The sequence below is a fragment of the Narcine bancroftii genome, chromosome 6 (assembly GCF_036971445.1).
Source record: "Narcine bancroftii isolate sNarBan1 chromosome 6, sNarBan1.hap1, whole genome shotgun sequence".
Classification (NCBI taxonomy): Eukaryota; Metazoa; Chordata; class Chondrichthyes; order Torpediniformes; family Narcinidae; genus Narcine; species Narcine bancroftii.
In genome coordinates, this window is record NC_091474.1 from 99,397,983 (window position 1) to 99,418,828 (window position 20,846).

General features: G+C 51.9%; 1 protein-coding gene across 1 annotated transcript in view; it reads right to left on the bottom strand.

The window, feature by feature from the left end:
- Positions 1-20,846, bottom strand: part of LOC138737336 (tetraspanin-14-like) — a 59,702-nt gene that overhangs the window by 25,831 nt on the left and 13,025 nt on the right. The window contains exons 7-8 of the mRNA XM_069888091.1: positions 10,391-10,441; positions 9,078-9,221 (exon numbers count right to left, since the gene is read on the bottom strand). Of these exons, the coding sequence (XP_069744192.1) occupies positions 9,078-9,221; positions 10,391-10,441 (195 nt within the window). The remainder of the gene's footprint in view (positions 1-9,077; positions 9,222-10,390; positions 10,442-20,846) is intronic.

Sequence of the window (20,846 nt, forward strand, 5' to 3'; positions counted from 1 at the left end):
CAACTTTTATATGGGTCATATGGAATACACAAGATTTTGGGGCCAAAAGAAAGGGGAATGGACTCTTCCACGAGTATATAAGGTAAGGATGTTTCACACCTGACCTGTTCCTCAAAGCGTGAGTGAAAAGTGTCGTGTGTCTGAATAAAGGCTGGGGTAAGGACCAGGAAAAGGTGTTAACTGGATGTGCTAAGAGGAAAGGTAAGCATTGATTTGGTCTCTGTGAAGGGAGAGAGAGGAGAAAGGGGAAGAGAGAGGGGGACAGAGGTGGGGGGGGGGGAAGAAGAACAGGTGTGTTGGTCCACGGTTCTCGCCCCATTGGCCAGTGGAGATTATAATGTTTAATGGACATTTCGAACAGTACATAGATTGAAAATGTTTCCAGGAGTTCAGGTGACTGGGATCAGAATAGACAGTTGGGCTGAATCTGGTAAAACTCAATGACTGACTGAGTATCCCAGGGACCCACCTAGTACCCGGGTTTTTAATTTTGTACCATTCGATCAGGTCCCACCCTGACCCTGTGGAAAGGTCACATCCTTTACTCCAGTACTCAAATTTTTTCTCATTAAGACCAACCTGCTTCACCTAGATGTTGAGGCAGGCAATGTCATTAAGGACCCCAACCACCCTGGTCACCACCACTTTTCGCTGCTCCCTTCGGGCAGAAGGTACAGAAGCCTGAAGACCTGCCTCTCTGGGCTCAAGGACAGTTCCTTTTAACCAACAGTCATCAGGCTCTTGAACCTCCCCTTGACACATTAATCAGGGGCGGCTCCAGCACCACAGCACAGTCTGCACTACTGCACGTCCCTCTTTTATGCACGAGGATTACGATGAATATTTATTAACTAACTTTTGTGAATTAATTATCTTTTTAATTCAACTATTTCGCAAGTGACTGTTATGTATTTGTTAGTTTAACTCAGTGCATCTGTATATTGCACAATGTTCTTTTTCTTTGGCTTGGCTTCGCGGACGAAGATTTATGGAGGGGGTAAAAAGTCCACGTCAGCTGCAGGCTCGTTTGTGGCTGACAAGTCCGATGCGGGACAGGCAGACACGATTGCAGCGGTTGCAAGGGAAAATTGGTTGGTTGGGGTTGGGTGTTGGGTTTTTCCTCCTTTGCCTTTTGTCAGTGAGGTGGGCTCTGCGGTCTTCTTCAAAGGAGGTTGCTGCCCGCCAAACTGTAAGGCGCCAAGATGCACGGTTTGAGGCGTTATCAGCCCACTGGCGGTGGTCAATGTGGCAGGCACCAAGAGATTTCTTTAGGCAGTCCTTGTACCTTTTCTTTGGTGCACCTCTGTCACGGTGGCCAGTGGAGAGCTCGCCATATAACACGATCTTGGGAAGGCGATGGTCCTCCATTCTGGAGACGTGACCCATCCAGCGCAGCTGGATCTTCAGCAGCGTGGACTCTATGCTGTCGACCTCTGCCATCTCGAGTACTTCGACGTTAGGGGTGTAAGCGCTCCAATGGATGTTGAGGATGGAGCGGAGACAACGCTGGTGGAAGCGTTCTAGGAGCCGCAGGTGGTGCCGGTAGAGGACCCATGATTCGGAGCCGAACAGGAGTGTGGGTATGACAACGGCTCTGTATACGCTTATCTTTGTGAGGTTTTTCAGTTGGTTGTTTTTCCAGACTCTTTTGTGTAGTCTTCCAAAGGCGCTATTTGCCTTGGCGAGTCTGTTGTCTATCTCATTGTCGATCCTTGCATCTGATGAAATGGTGCAGCCGAGATAGGTAAACTGGTTGACCGTTTTGAGTTTTGTGTGCCCGATGGTGATGTGGGGGGGCTGGTAGTCATGGTGGGGAGCTGGCTGATGGAGGACCTCAGTTTTCTTCAGGCTGACTTCCAGGCCAAACATTTTGGCAGTTTCCGCAAAGCAGGACGTCAAGCGCTGAAGAGCTGGCTCTGAATGGGCAACTAAAGCGGCATCATCTGCAAAGAGTAGTTCACGGACAAGTTTCTCTTGTGTCTTGGTGTGAGCTTGCAGGCGCCTCAGATTGAAGAGACTGCCATCCGTGCGGTACCGGATGTAAACAGCATCTTCATTGTTGGGGTCTTTCACAATGTGCACAACAGTAAATTCATCACCACGGTCACAGCCACATCCCACCTCTGGTTTCTCAACATTTAACAAATATTCCGCAGTTTGGCTTTCACTCCCAAAGCAGATGACTCCTTGCTCTTTACTCCACTCAGTCAATATTCTCACATCCACCTGACATCTTATCACTGCTCAACTTTCCATTTATCTTCACCTGGCAACCAGAGAAAAGAGTGTTTCTCCAGACCACAGTGCGCACAGGCACGCCCGCGCACAGGCACGCCCGCGCACAGGCACGCTCATACACACAGACGTGCACACACACAGTCACTCACATACGCAGAGACACACACTCACACAGACACAAACACAGACACAAACACTCTCAGACACACAGACAGATAGACACACTCACTCAAACACACACACACTCATACGTATAAACACACACTCACGTATGTATATACACACTCACATACATACACATACTCAAATGTATATACACACACTCACAAGCGTATATACACACACTCATACGTAGACACACACTCACACACAACGAATAGTCACTCACTCATAGAGACACACTCATGCATACACTCACACATACATATGTATACACACACGCATTCACACACAGACACTCACTCATATGTACACACACATGCACACACACTCACACATACGTATACACACTCATAACATATGCACACACTCACATATATGTATACTCATACACACACATATGCACATGCACTCACATACGTATACAAACTCATACACACACACGTATGCACTCACATATGTATACACACTCATACACACACTCACACCCCAGTAGACACAACCACACAAATATCCAGCACCCACTCAATAAATACACACCAATACGCACAGATATCATTTAAACTATTTCAGATTCATTGAGACCCAAGATTACAGGACACTGTTCATCAATATCACAGCCTATGGAAAGAAGCTATTTCCCAGCCTGGCTAGTCCTGATTTTAATGCTCCTGTGCCTCCTTCCTGATGGTGGTGGCGCAGAGATCCCTTGTGCTGGATAATCCTTTGAGCCCATTTTAAGCACCACTCCCGCTGAATGTTGTCAGTAGAGGAAAGGGATCCTCTCGGCTGTTTTGATGATCCTCCTGTATTAACCTGGTCCGATGCTTTTCAGCCATGGTCCCACACGATGATGCTCCTGGACATGACACTCTCAGTCGTAGCCTTGCCTTCCTTAACCTCCTGAGGACATGGAGATGCTGCTGCGATATTCTCCCCAGCCAAGACTTTGCTGTCCCTCTTCGACCTTCGAACCCTTTCGACGCTGCATTTTCTGAAAGTTGTGTTCCAGTCCTGGACAGGCTTTGATGGGTGCAGTGCAGAAGGTGGACTGGAATCTGCAGCCCTCGATTCGCCCCTCCTTGCCGAGTGTGGGAATCCCTGTCAACCGTGGCTGAACCTTGCTTCTCCCTGCCTGGAAGAGGGCACCCACAGGGTCTGGCCAGCCAAGCACTAACAGAAAACATTCCGGCTCGGTACAGGCCCTTCAGCTCATGTCCCACAAGTCTCATCGTTGCCTCCCTCACACCCATGATCCTCTATTTTTTGGACCTCTCTATTGTCCCTATTGTACTAGCCCCCTCCCCTTCCACCCCCAGACCATTGATGCTCTTCTCTTGAAGCATTTGGATCTGGTATCGTTTCCTTGTCCCTGGGACCTTATCTGGCTGAACTAATTGTATCACAACGGTAATTCCAGGTCCCTGTATTGCTGGGATGATGCACCACCCGTTCCCATCCCAGTAAATCCCGCCTCTCCTCTCCTCCACCACCCAAAATGGGCATGACACAGTCATCGCCACACACTTACGGCACCAGCGACCTGGGTTCAAATTCTGCGCTGTCTGTAAGGAGTTTGTACGTTTTCCCCGTGTCTGCATGGGTTTCTTATGGGTATTCTGCTTTCCTCCCACCCTCCAAAACGTATGTGGTGGTGGTAGGGGGGGGGGGTAAGAGGGGGATTTATATGTTAATGAAGGTTATTCGGGTAGCACGGGCTCGTAGCTGAAGGGCCATCCATCAAGAACTGAAATCCAAAATCGTCACTTGCTGGAAATTTGAAATAAATGAAATCACTGAGCAGGTCCATATGGCTGAAGTTAAAATCATATATCAAGCCAATCAGCCCTTCTAGTCTGTGCCGAACTATTTTTCTGCCTAGTTCCCCTGCCAATAACCCTCCAGTCCACGTACCTGTCCAAATTCCTCGTAAATGTCCAAATTGAACCCTCATTCATCACTTCAGCTGGCAGCTCGTTCCACGCTCCCACCACTCTCTGCGTGAAGAAAATCCCTCATGTTTCACCCTTAACCCATGTCCTCTGGGTTGTATCCCACCCACCCTCAGTGGAAAAAGCCTAATCATAGTGGCCCACGAGTGGAGATGCAGACCGGCCCACAAAATGGCCGACGAACGCAGCGACCGCACGGACCTGGTGACACCAGCCGTCATTCCAGGTGACCTCTGCACGGTGGGAAGATGGTGAATTGTAGTGGGAATGCCAGCCAATCCCAGGCTGGCACTCTGATAACATGGGGCCCTGATGTTAGCGCAAGGGGCTCATGTAAGCGCGACAGCCAGAACAATAAACAATGACTCCAAGGATTTGAGGTGTGCGTGCCGTTCTTCTCCACGTCCGCAAAGCGCAAATGATAGGTACAATGGTAACCTCGACAGGTCCAACAAGCAGTTGGATCTGAAGATGACGGATCAAGCGGAGCCAGAGACCATCCACGTGGTCTCTCTCAGGCTCCCAACATTCTTGGTGTTGCAGCCGCACGTGTGGTTCGAGCAGATCAAGGCTCAGTTCTAGATTGAGGGAGCTCTACATCATGAGCTCCCTCAATCAGAACACAGTGGCAAGGGTCGTAGACTTCCTACGGCAGCCTCCAAAACAAGGCAAATACGTGGCCCTCAAAGAGCTACTAACCTTCACTTTCGGGCTTTCCCATCCCAAATGCGCCACCTGATGGCTGCATATTGAACAGATTGGGGAACAGGGCTTCATCCACCTAATGACTGAGATGCTCGCTTTGATTGAGGGCCACAAGCTTTGCCTGCTCTTTGAGCAAATCTTTCTGGAGCAGCTGCCCAAGGATATACAGCTCTTGTTCACAGACAAGGACTTCAGCGACCCTCGGAGGGTCACAGCCCAGGCGGACATATTCTGGAGAGCAAAGAAGGACACCGGCACCATTATAGATCACATCAGCAAGTCCCAGGAACAACCCCCGACGAGATAAAGGCCAACGGAGAGGCAAGTGAACACCCCAGGACAGTTCTGCTCCACCACCAGTGATGGAGTGTGGATACTCGTCAATGCCGCCCACCTTGCGGGTTTTCAGGAAGTGACCTGACCAACCGTCGTTGATGGCTTCAGCAGTTGCCCACGTGATAGCCTCCTCTATGTCTGAGACTCCTTGTCAGGAAGACGTTTCTTGGTCGACACAGGCACCAAGATGATCGTCCCACCCGCAACCCCGCCCCGCAGGCCTCAACACCCGCAATGGCAAACAGGGCCTACCACTGAGGGCAGCCAACTTCGAACTTTCGGTACCCGCACCAAGACCTTTCAGACCCTGCTTCTAGGGAGAGCCAAGCTACCTGCCCCCCACCCCCCCATCTAGACTCTAGAACACTTTCGGACAATGAATTTGCCCACATCCTGGCGGAGTTCCCCTCGATGGTGGCGCCACAGTTCTCTGCTGCTGAGCCAAAGCACGGGGTAAAGCCAGCAACTGACCGATGGCCCCCTGCCCCACGCCAGGGCATGTCAACACCCTCCAGAGAAGCTCAGCCTGGCGAAGGAGGGGTGTAAGAAAATGAAGAGGCTGGGGATTGTGTGACACTCTGACAGTCACTGGGCCTCCCCCCTCCACCTGATGCCCAAATCAGCAGGGGATTGGAGGCCATGCGGGGACTACTGTCACCTCAACGAGGCCACCATGCCCGACAGATATCCCGTGCCCTACATCCAACACTTTGCCGCCAACGGGGAATGGGTGTTCTCCAAAGGTGGACCTCATCTGGAAGTACCACCAAATCCCAGTTCTCCCCCAAGACTGAAATCATAACCCCCTTTGTCTTGTTCAAATTCCTCCTCACGCCTTTCAGTCTAAAGAACACGGCACAAACTTTCAAGCGGCTGATGGACGTAGTGGGCCGGGACCTCCCATTTGCACGATATCCTCATCCCCAGCCGCAAGGACTACGTCACCCACCTGAGAAAACTGTGCACCCACCTGAGTGAGTATGGGCTGACCATCAACCCACTAAGTGCCAGTTTGGTCTGGACACCATCGATTTCTTGGGGCACAGGATTAACAGCCATGGGGCCACACCCCTCCCCGAAAAGGTCGAGGCGGTCCAGCACTTTGCTAAGCCATGCACGGTGAAAGGGCTGCAGGAATTCACCAGTATGATGAACTTTTACCACAGGTTCATACTGGGAGCGGCCTGCATCACGCTGATGCCCAGCAAGTCAAAGGACATTACCTGGGACGAGGAGTCTTCAAGAGCGTTCAACAAAGCCAAAGACCACCCTCCTGGTCCACCCCGACAGTCAACCCCTCCAGCACAGCGGTAGGGAACGTGACAGAACAACTTATCGAGGGACAGTGGGAACCCCTGGCCTTCTTCAGCAGGCACCTCCGCTCCCCCCACCCCAAGAACTCAAATACAGCACTTTCGAATGGCAGCTGTTAGTGCTGTTCCTGGCGGTGGGAAGGGATTTCCGTTACTTTTTGGAAGGCTGGCAATTCACAGTGTTCACTGATCACAAGCCGCTGACTTTCGCCTTCCACAAGGTATCGGACCCATGGTCAGCCAACAAGAGACACTTGTCCTATGTGTCTGAGTTTACCACAGACATTCAACATATCACAGGGTAAAACAACTTGGTAGCCGACGCTCTGTCACAACCCACGATCGATTTAATACACGCCCAAGAGGTCGATTACATAGCACTCGCCAAAGCGCAGCAGCAGGACCTTGAGATCCCCGCTTATAGGACAGCCAACTTCAGTCTCAGGGTGGAAGACGTCCCAGTCGGCCCAGGTAACCTAACACTGCTGTGTGGCGTCTCCACTGGCAGTCCTCGCCCCATTGTTCCGCTGCATGGAGGCGCTAGGTTTTTGAGGCCATCCACAACCAGACACATCCCGCAATCCACGCCACGGTCAAGATGATGGCCAACAGGTTTGTCTGGCATGGAAGGCCTGCTTGAACTGTCAGTCCTCCAAAGTTCAGGTTTACATGAGAGTGCCCACAGACTTTAGAGTCGGTGTGACGCAGGTTCAGCCACATACACATTGACTAAGTGAGGCCGTTACTGGCTTCCTGAGGGGCGAGATACCCCCTGACCATGGTAGACCACTCCACTAGGTGGCTGGAGGGAATCCCACTGTCTGATACCTCCACAGAAACCTGCGCTAGGGCACTCAATGACACATGAGTATCCAGATTCGGGGTCCCGGAGCACCTCACCTTGGACAACAGGGGGCACAATTCACCTCTGGGCAATGCTGGGAAACTTTCTGGGGGAAGATCTCCACCACACCACGGCCATTCACCCACAGGCCCACGGGTTGGTGGAAGGCTTCCAGGGGCACCTCAAGGCAGCCTTAATGGCCTGGCTCAAGGGTCCCAGTGGGTGGACGAACTGCCTTGGGTCCTGTTGGGAATTCGTACTGCACCGAAGGAGGACATCAATGACTCGACGGTGGAGATGGTCTACAATGTGCCTTTGATCATCCCTGGGGAGTTCCTGGCCCCCGATAAATGCTCAGAAGACCCTGCGGTGAACTTCGAGAACCTGCAGTGAAAACTGGGTTCCTTGGTCCCACGGCAACCCCCACCGCACGGCCAGCTTAAGTATAGTGTCCAAAAGGACACGGTACGTGTCGTGAGGAGGGGCACACACAGACCACCGTACAATGACTATGAGAGGCCCTACAGGGTTAAGGACAATAGTTCCACCTTCATCCTCGACATTGGCGGTAAGGAGACGACTTTTATTGTCGACCGCCTGAAACCGGCATATCTGGACTGAAATGAGGCAGTCTCCACTCCTCCCCCATGATGCAGGGGCAGCCCACCTAAGGCTATGGACAATGGCCCAGTCACCGATTCTGGGGCGGGGGGGGTGGTGTGGGTTGAGTCACAGCCCATGCACGGAGACATGGTCCACAAAATGGCTGACGAATGGGGCAACTGCGCAGGCCTGGGGTGACACTGGCTGTGTCCCAGGTGAAGATGGGGATCCGAGGCCAGCGCTTCAATGATGTGGGGACCCTGATGTCAGTGCCAGAGCAGTGACAGCCAGAGCAATGAACTAGTCTCGACTTCAAGGCTTTGCTGTGCGAGTCGTTCTTCTCCACGAATGACTGGCACAGCACGTACTCTACAGTTACTCTGTCTCACCCCCACATAATTTTAAATACCTCCATCAAATCTCCCCTCATTCTTCTATGCTCCAGGGAATAAAGGCCTAACCTGTTTAACTATTCCCTGTAACTCGGGTCCTGAAGTCCGGGCAACATCTCTGCTCTCTTTCTAATTTATTGACCAGAACTGCACACAAAATTCCAAATTTGGCCTCACCAATGTCTTAGACAACTTTTCCATAACATCCCAACTCCTATGTTCAATACTTCGATGTGGTTTTGCCATCCCACGGACAGGGTTGACCCGCTGAGAACTTCCAGCACCCTCACCACACTGTTCCGTTGTTTAGCAGCAGCCCACCCCCCGCCCCCCCAGTAATTGCCATGGGATCGCTCTGCCGCAACTGTCAAAAGGCAGGGATCGTCAGCGATGAGACACACAGCAGTGTGGGAGGGCAGAGAGCACGCACAGGAAGCCGGAAACACAGATGTGGTGACTTTGCAAGCTTAGAAGGACAGGGCGAGACCACAAAGATCAACAAGTCACTGCTGAAACGCAAGGTGCAGACACTCACAAACTTCAGCAGACAGATGTTCTCTCGCAGAGCCCCAATACAGCCTGTAAATCCCAGAATGAACGTCAGCAAACCAACTGTCAGAATCACCCAGACTGGGTCAAATCCATTTAGTTCAGTGATTGACTGGATTTTTAACACCCCCTGGAAATGAAAAAAAACAAAGTCAGCCATTAATAAACCAGCCCGACATAAAGCAGGGCTCTCAGCGAAGCTAAACGTTTCCCGGTTCACACAACTCCTCCACTTTAATGGGACCCCGACTTGGAGAACTTGCTGGTCCAAAGCAACCACTTCAAGGTGCGTGGACCTTCCATCTCAATGAGCTTCCAATGAAGACGAGCATTTGTCACCTTCATGGATCAGTCAGGGCAACGGACTGGGATCTAGAAGGTTGAGGTCAGAGAAAACACTCAAACCGAGGTAGGGATGTGCAGCATCCTATATTTAAAATTTTACATTGGGCCATGCAGCATGGAACAGGCCCACGAGGCCATGCTGCCCAGATACACCCCATTAATCTCCAACCCTTGTATATTTTTGAAAGGTGGGAGGAAACTGGAGCATCCGGGGAAACCCCACATAGGCACAGACAAACTCCTCACAGACAGAACGGGATTCAAACCCAGGTCACTAGCGTTATGACAGCATGGCACTAACCGCTACAACAACTGTCCCGCCCAACACTAACCCTACCTGCCCCCTCCCCTACCCACACCACCCCCTCCCCACCCTACCCATCCCTTCCCCTACCATAATCTAATCCTATTTGGCACCTCCCCACCCTACCCATCCCCTCCCCTCCCCTAATCTAACCCTACCCGCCCCCTCCCCTAACCACACCACCCCCTCCCCACCCCATAACCTACCCTACCCTAATCTAACCTATCCGCTCCCTTTTCACTCTACCCATCCCCTCCCCTACCATAATCTAACCCTACCTGCCTCCTCCCCACCCTACCCATCCCCTCCCTTAACCTACCTGTCCCTACCCTACCTGCCCCCGACTCTAACAGCCTGGCAGGTTTCTCCTTGTCATTGACGGGGTGGCAGCAGCTCCTCTTGGCCACCACCATTCACTTATCTCCCCCCGTCCGTGATCATGGCTGATCTGATGATGGGCTCATCTCCGCCGTCCTGCCTGTTCCCCATGTCAGAGTTCGAGTGGAAACCTCATCCACGCTGTTATATCCAGACCTGCTAAGGTTGTGGCAGCAGATCACCAGGCTGAAACGGCGACTCTGCTCCAGCTGCCCCACTGTTGGCTGCATTCCCTTTCCACCCCAGCCCCAGGATGACATCAGCGAGCTAACCTTTTCATTCCAGGCCCAGAAGGTGATGGCAAGGAGCCCGGCGCCAGCCAACTGCAAGAGAGGAAGAGCAAGATTCAATGGACATGCAAAGCACCAACATACATCGTACATGTTCACATCTATGGGGTATTTAAACTGCAGAGGAAGGGGATACGGCTGTCACATTTAAAGGCCAGGCAGGATCGGCAGCTGTGAGAAGGGAGCAGAGGCTCTGACAAGCTGGGTAAATTCCCAGGGCTTCACTGTCCACTCTGGGTCATTATGGGAGGTTCAGGATGAATCTTCAGGTACCCAGGCAGAGATATCTGCAGTAGGCCAGGAGGACAAGGGGAGTTCAACGGGCCTTTTTTAAAATAAGGGCTGCGTTGATGAGCCAGGGAACGATTGACCTCAGCCTCCCCAACACCAGGAGAAACATTCTCAGCCCATCCGATCTCTCCTTGTACCTCAAGCCTTCCATTTCCAACCACATCCTGGGGGTCAGCGAGCAGACCCCCCCCCCCAACGCACTGCATCTGGGATGGTCTCACCAACATCTGGCACAGCTGTTGCAGGACGTTACCAACCATGTTGGGACACAACTCATTTTCAAGACAGGAGCAAAACACTAAAGTCCCCAGACCCCGCAGTTGAAGTAAAAACTCAAAGCTGGAGAAACTCAGCAGGTCAAACAGTGAACTTTATGTGGCAAAGATAAAAATACAGACATTTCGGGCTCGAGTCCTTCGCCAAAGTATCAGGCAGGAACCTGCAAGTATCAGGCAAAGGGGTGAGGGGCGAGGCTGTCAAGACAGGAAACATGGGCTGATGAATGATATAAAGGGGGGGGGGGGGGTAGAGACGGCCGGACTCAAACAAAGCCAAGTACGTGTACACCAGAGAGAAACCAGGTGGGCAAAAAAAGGCCACAAAATCTAACAGAGAAGATGCTGAAGGGGTAAAGGAGGTTTGTGAAAGATGATGCCAGTATGTTAGGAAAAACTAGTTCACTAGGGAGAAAGGCAAGGTGCTTAATGAATATACCCTGCGCATGTGGAGAAGTCCGTGGGCGAGGAGGAATGGATTTTACATTTACATACAGTGCGGTAATAGGCCTTGAACACGTTTTGCCCAAATGATCTACACACCCCGGTACATTTCGAACAGTGGGAGGAATTCGGAGTTCCCAGGGAAAGCCCTTGCAGACACGGGGAGAACGTACATGAAAGGTGCTGGCAGCCTTGAAGCACACAGCACAGAAATAGGCCTTTCAGCCCAACTTCCCGTGCTGACTACATGCTCCATCTGGCCCATCTCGAACAAAACCTTTCATATCCATCCACCAGCCTAAATGCAATTGTATTAACTCGCTCCACACACCCACCCTCCTCTGTGCACAATGAGTCGGTCCTCGTAAAAGGATATAAAAGGGACCTCCCTTTCCCCTCTACCCTCTAGTTTTACATTCCCTTCCCATGGGGAAAAGCCTGTGCCTGTTTACTCTATCTAACATCCCCCCCCCCCCCCCCCACCCCCACAAGGTTCCACCTCAGCCTCCCTTGCTGCAGCCTGTCCTTGTACCTCCAGCCCTCCAGTCCTGGGAACACTCCGAGACATCAGCCTTTGCACTGCGTGTCTGAGACTGCCAGCAGCATTGTCACACGAGCGTCTATGCAATGGAAACATGGAAGGTTCCGGCCTGTCCACTGATGCAGTTCAGACCCCACTGGCCTCAGGATGAGAAGAGCCTCTTACCCTTTCACTGTTGCTCTAAGTATGGAGGGAAATGGAACGCAGCCTTCTCAGGCCGCAACGTTTTACACGTTTCAGTTAAATTTATTGCCAGCATTTCCTATTCAAGTCAACCCTCGCAGCCTATCCAATCTTTCATAGAACCACAGAACACAACAGCACTGGAACAGGCCTTTGGCCCATCTAGTCTGTGCCAAACTGTTCCTGATCACTCCTCTCCCATCCAATCTTCTCTTAAATATTGAGCCCGCATCCACCACGTCCGCACCCTCACCCATGGAAAAGTTCCCCGGAAACCTTTAATTCTTGGTCCTTGTCTGCTTGTTCTGGTCTCTGCCACCCTGAGTGCAAAAGCCTACCTGCATCTCTGTAGCGTTCCCCCTCCATCAACTCCACCCCCCACCCCTTGCTCAGAGCCGCCACGGCCCAGTCCTGGCTGTGCCATGCTCCGGCTCCACCACAGTGACCAGGTTGTGGCCCCAGCTGCAATCTCCAGTACAACCTTACACCTGCACTTGATCTGCCTGGTTATTTTTAGGGCCCCCAACCCCTGGGCACCTCCACATCTTAATTTTTTTCAGGCACACAGCACGGTAACAGGGCGTTCTAGCCCGCGAGCCCGTGCCACTCAAATACCCCAATTGACCTACTACCCCTGTAGACAGCCGCAGATTGGAACCTGGTCGCTGGTGGTGTAACAGCGATGAGATAACCCCGTCGCCCTTAACATCCTTCCGTTTCTTGATCTAGTTCCTCTTTCCCTGGAACAGCAGCCCTGGATGGGGGTGGGGGGTGGTGGGGGTGGGATCTGTACTAGAGCGGATCATCAATGCAGAACCTGGCCTGAACGACTGCCTCCACTGCTGAGCTGGCAGCCACTGGCACTCCCACTGCAGTCGGTGATGGCGTCGGCAGGCAGCACCCGAGAGCCGGGGAGGGGGTGGCGAGGAAGGGGCAGCGGCAAGTGCTGGCGGTCAGGACCTGCTCCATGCCAACACCACCACCAGATCGGCACCTCTCTCACCGCCTTTGTCAGATGGGACGGAGGCTGCCGCCTCCCCTTCCCACAGTTCGGCTGCGTGGGTCTCCTCATCCTATGGGTGGGGGGCTTCTCCACGTGAACGACCCAATAGTTTGCAGCCAACTGTGAGTTGAGCAGAGCCCTTCCTTCCCAGAAGGCTGGAATTCTCCCCAGCCTCAATCTCTCCATGGTAACACAAGGAAACATTTCCTTTCTCACCCAGGGTTCAGCCACATTTCCTGTGAGGATTTGTGCCCAAATATTCATAAACCATTATTAATGTTATCACAGTCACCTCCCATTTCCCATGCTTTGCACAAACCTTGCTTCCTTTCGATTAACGCCCTGAACTCAACATTCTCTCCCCTAAATTCCAGAGTTTTTTAAAAATTACACAATACTGGATCTAAAATGGTCTTTTCCCTCACTGCCACACAACATACTGCCTCAGAAATTCCCACCGTTCCACAAATCTCTCCACACCAGCACTTCCATATGCAAGTTCACACATGGGTGAAAATCGTGTCACTGTTACTGACCAACCGTTCTGCAGTTCAGTTACAACTGCCCTTCTCGGTTCCAGCTTCAAACTGAATGCATGTCATCTTCCAAGTGAAGGCCCTTCACCTCCACTGCCACTATTCCATCTCAAGAACAATGGAGCAGGAGACCGTCAGGCCCTGTGATTCCACGTGACCTTCTCCAGACCTCAACTCCCCCTCGATGGCAGTTTCCTGTCATCCTCAGATGTCCCAATTTTCAAAGATTTACTCCACTAAAGGACTTTTAATGAGTTAACCTCCAAGGCATGGAACTCCAGAGATTCACCTCTCTCTGCAACAAGAACGGGTTTCAATTAAACCACGTTTCTTTGAGATTTTCCCTCGTGTGCAGGCCTCTGGATGGCAACCCTGTAAGAGACTGCTCATTCCTCTAATCAGCAAAGAATGTAGACCCTTCCCCATCCCAGCCCTTGTCCCAGGATGACTGCCCCCAAAGCTAGTCCATCCCTTTCTGAGGTAAAGGCTCCAGAACTGTGCACAGTATTCCAGGTGGGTCAACGGTGAGCAAAAGTCCCCATTTCAACACTCTGTCTTTGCACATCAAGGGCAACATGGCTCATCTCCTGAACAACCGGCTGCACCTGCCTGTTTTGCGGATGAGTGGTCCCCCTGCACCATTCGTCCGCACACCCTCTCCACTTTCTAAACCACTGCAACTCCGCTCTCTTCCAAAGGTAAAATACGAGCAATTTCCAGCCTTGGCCACTTTGGAAGGGCGTCCGCTTAGAACAGAGGTGCGGAGGAACTTATTCCGCAAGATCCGTGGAATTCGTTGCCACGGGCGGTGGTGGTGGGAGGGAAAGTCATTGGGTGTGTTTAAGGCAGAGATTGATAGGCTCTTGGTTAGCCAAGGCATCGAAGGTTGTGGGGCTGAGTGGGGAAATAGATCAGGACATGACTAAATGGTGGGACAGGCTTGATGGGTTGAATGGCCTATTTGTCTTGTGGTCTCATGACTTGGTTACTGTGATTTATTGCAGTTTGCCTGAGTCACAGTGCCTCATAAAGCCTCAACATTACATCCTGCTATGATCTTCTATTCCTCTTGAAGTGAATGCCAGGTCCTCGGGGAACTGGGCCAACGCCAACCAGTGACCCAGGTGCTGAACCATAGGCATTTCCAGATGGACATTTGTTACTACATCTCCGGCTTGATCTTCCCTTCTGGGTTAACCTCCAGTCTTTGTCCAGGCTCTAATTAGAAGCTCTAACCTTAGTTCTGAGATTCTCTTAAATTCTTTTTGCCCACCTCTTGTAATTTCCTTTTCTCCTTGGCAATCGCCTCATTTCCTGGTTCACTTCAACCAGTCTCGAGCCCCTCTTCCCTCCCTCACACTAAAAAGTCCACTTGTGTTTGGGAGGAGCCACCCGGGCTATCTCTGTGCTACAGAAAGTTTCATGTTTCACCCACCAAACTGGGCCCAGGTGTTTGTCCAGCCAGACGCCATAGTGCAGAAGACTTGGCGACGGAACACTGGGGCCGTGAAATTTTCTTCTTCAAACTGGCAAAGCTTCTTTCCCTTCAAGAACCTTAACATACCCATTTCCCAGAGCCCAGCGGATTCAAGTCCCTTCCCCTGCTCCTTACCATGATCATTCGTCAATCCGGATAGTGAGCACAGAAGTTGGGTGTCTTATTACAGCTGCACGTGACACTGGTGAGGCCACATCTGAACTATTTTTCAATTTACACACGGTAACAGGCCATTTCAGCCCACGAGCTTGTGCCGCCAAATTACACCCCATTCACCTACAACCAAGGAAATTAGAGGAAACCCACGTAGTCACAGCGCGCGATTCGAGCCCCGGTCACTTGCTGACCACCACACTAACTGTACTGCCCTATTGCGTGCAGATCTGGTCGCTGTACCACAGGAAGATGTGATTACCCTGGGAATAATGCAGACAAGGTTCACCAAGATGCTTGGGGACTGAAGGGGTTGAGTTCCAAAGGAGAGACTGGGAACAGCGCACCCTGGAGCAGAGGGATGTTGTAGAGGGTCGTGGAAGGTGGGGACAAGGATGAGAAGCCCTCGCTTCATCCTGGAGGGCACAGGCACAAAATTAGCGGGCAACATGAGGTGCAACATTTTTACAAAGGGAGCGACGGGCACCTGAAACCAGCTGCTAGATGAGGAGGGAGACATGAGAAGTGTTTTTTACGCGTATGGTGTATTGGTTAGGAAATATTTAGGCCACACACAGCCAAATAACGCCAACTCAGGAAGGCACTTCCGTCAGGACAGGTGGGGATGAGCATCTCGACGACTCTCTGGCTGATGGCCTTCTTCTGCTGCTCTTACCCATGAACTTGGACTGTCATGGCGGGGAAATACAAACCTGCAATGGGCACCTAACCGGCACACACCCAAAGCAGGCACTGCCCTCTCTCTCCTGTCAGAGCCAAGAACCCAGATCAAAGGCTCCCTCGCTAAATCCCCCTTGTCTTTCACCCTCGACAGCGGACTTTGTCCCAAGCTGTTTGAGGAGCACTCCACAAGCCAAGACAGACCTGCACCTTCCTCAGTGCGAGGGTGGGCCTATGTCTGATTCTGCTTCATTGCAGCCTCTCTCCCCATCGTAAACCTGGCTCCAGTGAAACGCTGCGCTCATCCAATACAGGTTACACACCCGATGCATCTTTGAACAGAACACACCATGACATGTAGTGAACTGCTCAGTGAAGCTCAGTCACTGACCGTGGGTGAATAAAGCCCTCGATCGACTGGTGTCCATTTTGCATCTCACTTCTTTCCCATCTCACACTCTAGAGACAAGCACATTGCTAACGTGCTCAGAACAAGGGGAATGGAGAAGCCTTTTAGGACCGAGCTACGGAGAATCATCTTCCCTCAGAGAGCCGTGACTTGCGGAACTCCCTGCTGCAGAATGTTTACATTCAAATTAAATTGATTTTAAATGTTTTAAAATTTAATTTAAATTTAGTCATACACCATGGTAACAGGCCATTTTGACTCACAAGCCCATGCCGCCCAATTAGACCCAATTAATCTTTAACCCCCGGTTCAATTTTGAACAGTGGCTGAAAACTGGAGCCCCCAGGGAGAACGTACAGACAGACAGCGCAGGATTCGAATTCTGGCCCTGATCACTATGCGCTGTAACAGCACTGCACTAAACCACTACACAAACCATGCCACATATAGAATGGTGGAGCGCATTCAAAGGGCTGAATGACCTTCTCCTGCCCCTACATTCGTCCACTTGAGTGACCGACATCTCGACAAGGACGAGATTCCCAGGGCTCGGCCTGGCCTCTCCGATAAGCCGAGACCTACCATGGACAGGAAGCAAGAAGGTTCCACCCCATTCCCATGGGCCCAGCGACAATGTTATTCACAACATGAAACGAGCAGGGGAGTTGTATGAACCTTTCTAAAGGACAGAAATAAATGTTGGGAAAGAGCTCATCGAAACATCCCAATTTCCAGGCTCGGTTAGTGTTACACTGTTACTGTGCCAGTGATCCAGGTTCGAATCCGGCGCTGTCTTAAGGAGTTTGCACGCTCTCCCCGTGTCTTCGTGGGTTTCCTCCCATCAAATCATACAGGGGGGTTGTAGGTCATTTGGGTAGCATGGGCTCATGCCCGTTACCTTGCTGTATGTACATTTACATTTCCAGTTATTTTATACTTTATAGCTGTGGTTGGGCCATAACTGGGATATTTTCTGTGGTTCTGGTCACCTCGTTGAGGGGAGGATGCAGACAGCCCTCAGAAGACACAGGGATGGGGTGGGGGTGGGGGTCCCAGATATGAGGGACTTTAGTCTCAGAGATAAGGCTGATCTTTGCTTCTTGGAACAAAGGAGATCAGAACAGACTGAGGTCGAACTGATCCCGCTGACGCAAAGATTTCAGCAATCAGGGGAAAGGGGAACAGTTCCATTAATACTGCATGTAGAATGAAAGACACATGAAACTATTTAAAGGCAGACAGTCGCCACTTTGTCCAGCGCCCCTCACAGAAATTAGGCCCCAGCAAGGAATGAACTCGCGACCCCTGGTTTACGAGGCCAATGCTCTAACCACTGAGATGAGTCAAACCTCTTTTTTCCCCTGAAGTGAGTTGGAGGAGGGGGTAGATTTCAAAGGGAAAATGGATCATCAATCATCTGGGCAACCGGGTAGGGAATGGGGCTGGCTGGATTGCCTCTGCACAGACTGATGCCCTGATCAGACCCAGTTTGACCAATTGCTTGGGGTATCTGGTGACCTACATATCAGCGCCCACATTTCTGACATAAGGGTCCACACTCAAACAAAACTACTACAGTACTTCAATTCTCTAGGTTTCTAATTTTAGGTAATCCCGAATCCGATTCCACCTCCTTTCCCTGCTCCTGGACTTTTCTCTCCAACTCCCCCTCCACTCCTCGTGATCCCCTCCACCTTTCCCACCTCCTGTCCATTTGGTCCCTTCTTTCCCTCTTCAATATTACTTTAGGGTTGAGAAAATGATCCTGACCTGACCCCTTAACTGAGCCACTGCCAGATCCACTGGCACCCACAGTCTCACTATTTGCTCAAGAATTCAGATAATTCACAAATTTTAAATTTAAATTTGAATTTAGACACACTGCATGGTTACAGGGCCTTTCAGTCCACTAGTCCATACAGTCCAAATACATCCAATTAATGTACACCCAAGTAAGTTTTGAAGGGTGGGAGAAAACCAGAGAATCAGGAGGAAACCCACGCAGACATGGGGAGATCAGCGCGGGATTCGAACCTGTCTCGCTGGCACTGGAACAGCGTAGCGCTAACCGCTACGCAAACTGTGCCCCCGCTCTACACTGACCGTGTCCCCTCTACACTGACCGTGCCCCCCTCTACACTGACCGTGCCCCCCTCTACACTGACCGTGCCCCCCCTCTACACTGACCGTGCCCCCCTCTACACTGACCGTGCCCCCCCTCTACACTGACCGTGCCCCCCTCTACACTGACCGTGCCCCCCCTCTACACTGACCGTGCCCCCCTCTACACTGACCGTGCCCCCCCCTCTACACTGACCGTGCCCCCACTCTACACTGACCGTACTCCCTTCTATACTGACCTTGCCCCCTTCTACATTGACCGTGCCCCCTCTACCGTAACCGTGCCCCCTCTACCGTAACCGTGCCCCCTCTACCGTAACCGTGCCCCCTCTACCGTAACCGTGCCCCCTCTACCGTAACCGTGCCCCCTCTACCGTAACCGTGCCCCCCTATGGTAACTATGTTTTAAGCCATATATGTTGGTTTAAAAACACTGGGACAACATCCCAAAAGTATAAAAAACAAGTTTTCATAAATGCCAAGCTTCCTGTCCACGCTTTGTTTGAGTTCACGCATCCTTATTCCCTGGCCGAAGGATAATAATGACCTTTTTGAATTGATTTGCTAAAAGTGCAAGGACGTGGAGTCGTTGCGCAGTGTAGATGTCCGTCACCATCCCCTCCGCTGTTTCGAGCGGGAGCTGGAGTTCGACGGGAGCTGTGCTTTGGTTCACCCCCATCTGCCCAGCAACTGGCAGGAAAGTAACAATGCATCTGTATGCTAAATGGCCAACTGCTGTCAGGCAGGGAGTGGGGGCAGGGGTTGCACACAGCAAGGCTGACTCAGGGGGAGATTACAATAGAGTGTGACACTTCACCCTGACATCGCCCAGTACCCTGCCTTTTATAAAGGTTGTTTCAAAGCTGGTGTTCACTACTCCTTAATGACTCTGCTCCACATCAGAGACCCAGACTCTCAATCATGAGATGACGCACATTCTTCCCTCCTTCATCACCGCTTACTTCCTTCTATCGAGCAGCCCAGCCCAAGTCTGAACCTGCATGGTAATGAGACACCTTTCCTCAGGCTCGAGAAACCACATGGTGCTGCACTCAATAAAAGCTGTTTGAACTGGAATCAAGTGGGTCACAACTCTTCCTGTACTGTTTAAATTATACTGGGGTCTCCGTCGCTTTTCTCACCTCCACTCCAACAATTACCAAGCAGAACAAACCAGTGGATGAACTGATCAGACTCAAAACGCTCGCTGGGCATTTCTTTCCCTGGACGCTGGGCCAACCTGCTGAGTCATCAGTACTTTGTGTCGCTGCAACTTTCAATATGCCCCAGTTTTCGCCCCACTCTCTTCGCCTCCCCCCTCCCCCTTATCATGCACAATACCCCTGCCTTTCATTGACAGGGTTACAGAAAGCCCCCCCCACCGGGGATCCATTCCTTGCTGACCCTTCCCCACATTGTACACCATCTGGCAAACTTCCACCCACTCCCTCCTACACTCCCTTTGCCAGCCGCCCACTCCATTACCCTTCCTACATCCCCTTTGCTGGCCGCCCTCTCCGTTACCCTTCCGTCACCCCCTTACAAGCCGCCCACTCCATCATCCTTCCTACACCCCCTTGCAGGCCACCCACTCTGTTACCTCCCCTATGCCCTCTTGCAAGCCCCCCACTCCGTCACCCCGCCTACACCCCCTTGCAGGCCACCCACTCCGTCACCCCTCTTACACCTCCTTTCCGGCTGCCCACTCCATTACCCCTTCTATACCCCCTTTCTGGCCGCCCACTGCATTACCCCTCCTACACCCCCTTGCAGGCCGTCCACTCCGACACCCCTCCTATGCAGGGCATCCACTCCGTCACACCTCCTACACCCCCTTGCCAGCTGCCCACTCCGTCACCCTACATTGACCGTGCCACGCTCTACACTGACCGTGTCCTCTCTACGCTGACCTTGTCCCCTGCTACACTGACCGCACCCCCTCTACGCTAACCTTGTCCCCCCTACACTGACCGTGCCCCACTCTACACTGATCGTGTTGCTCCTCTACACTGACCGCGCCCCCTTTCTGGCCACCCAATCCGTCACCCCTCCTACACCTCCTTGCAGGCCGCCCACTCCGTCACCTCTCCTACACCCCCTTGCAGGCCACCCACTCCGTTACCCCTCTTACACCCCCATGCAGACCGCCCACTCTGTTAATGCTCCTACACCCCCTTCTCACTTGCCCTTGCAACTTTGCCTGCAGACATCCAGTCCCGACAGTGAAGATGGAGCCTGCGGTGTCACAGCAGAGTTCCTACGAGGGAAGGCATCCACTGCCCATTAGCATCACCCACTTCCCC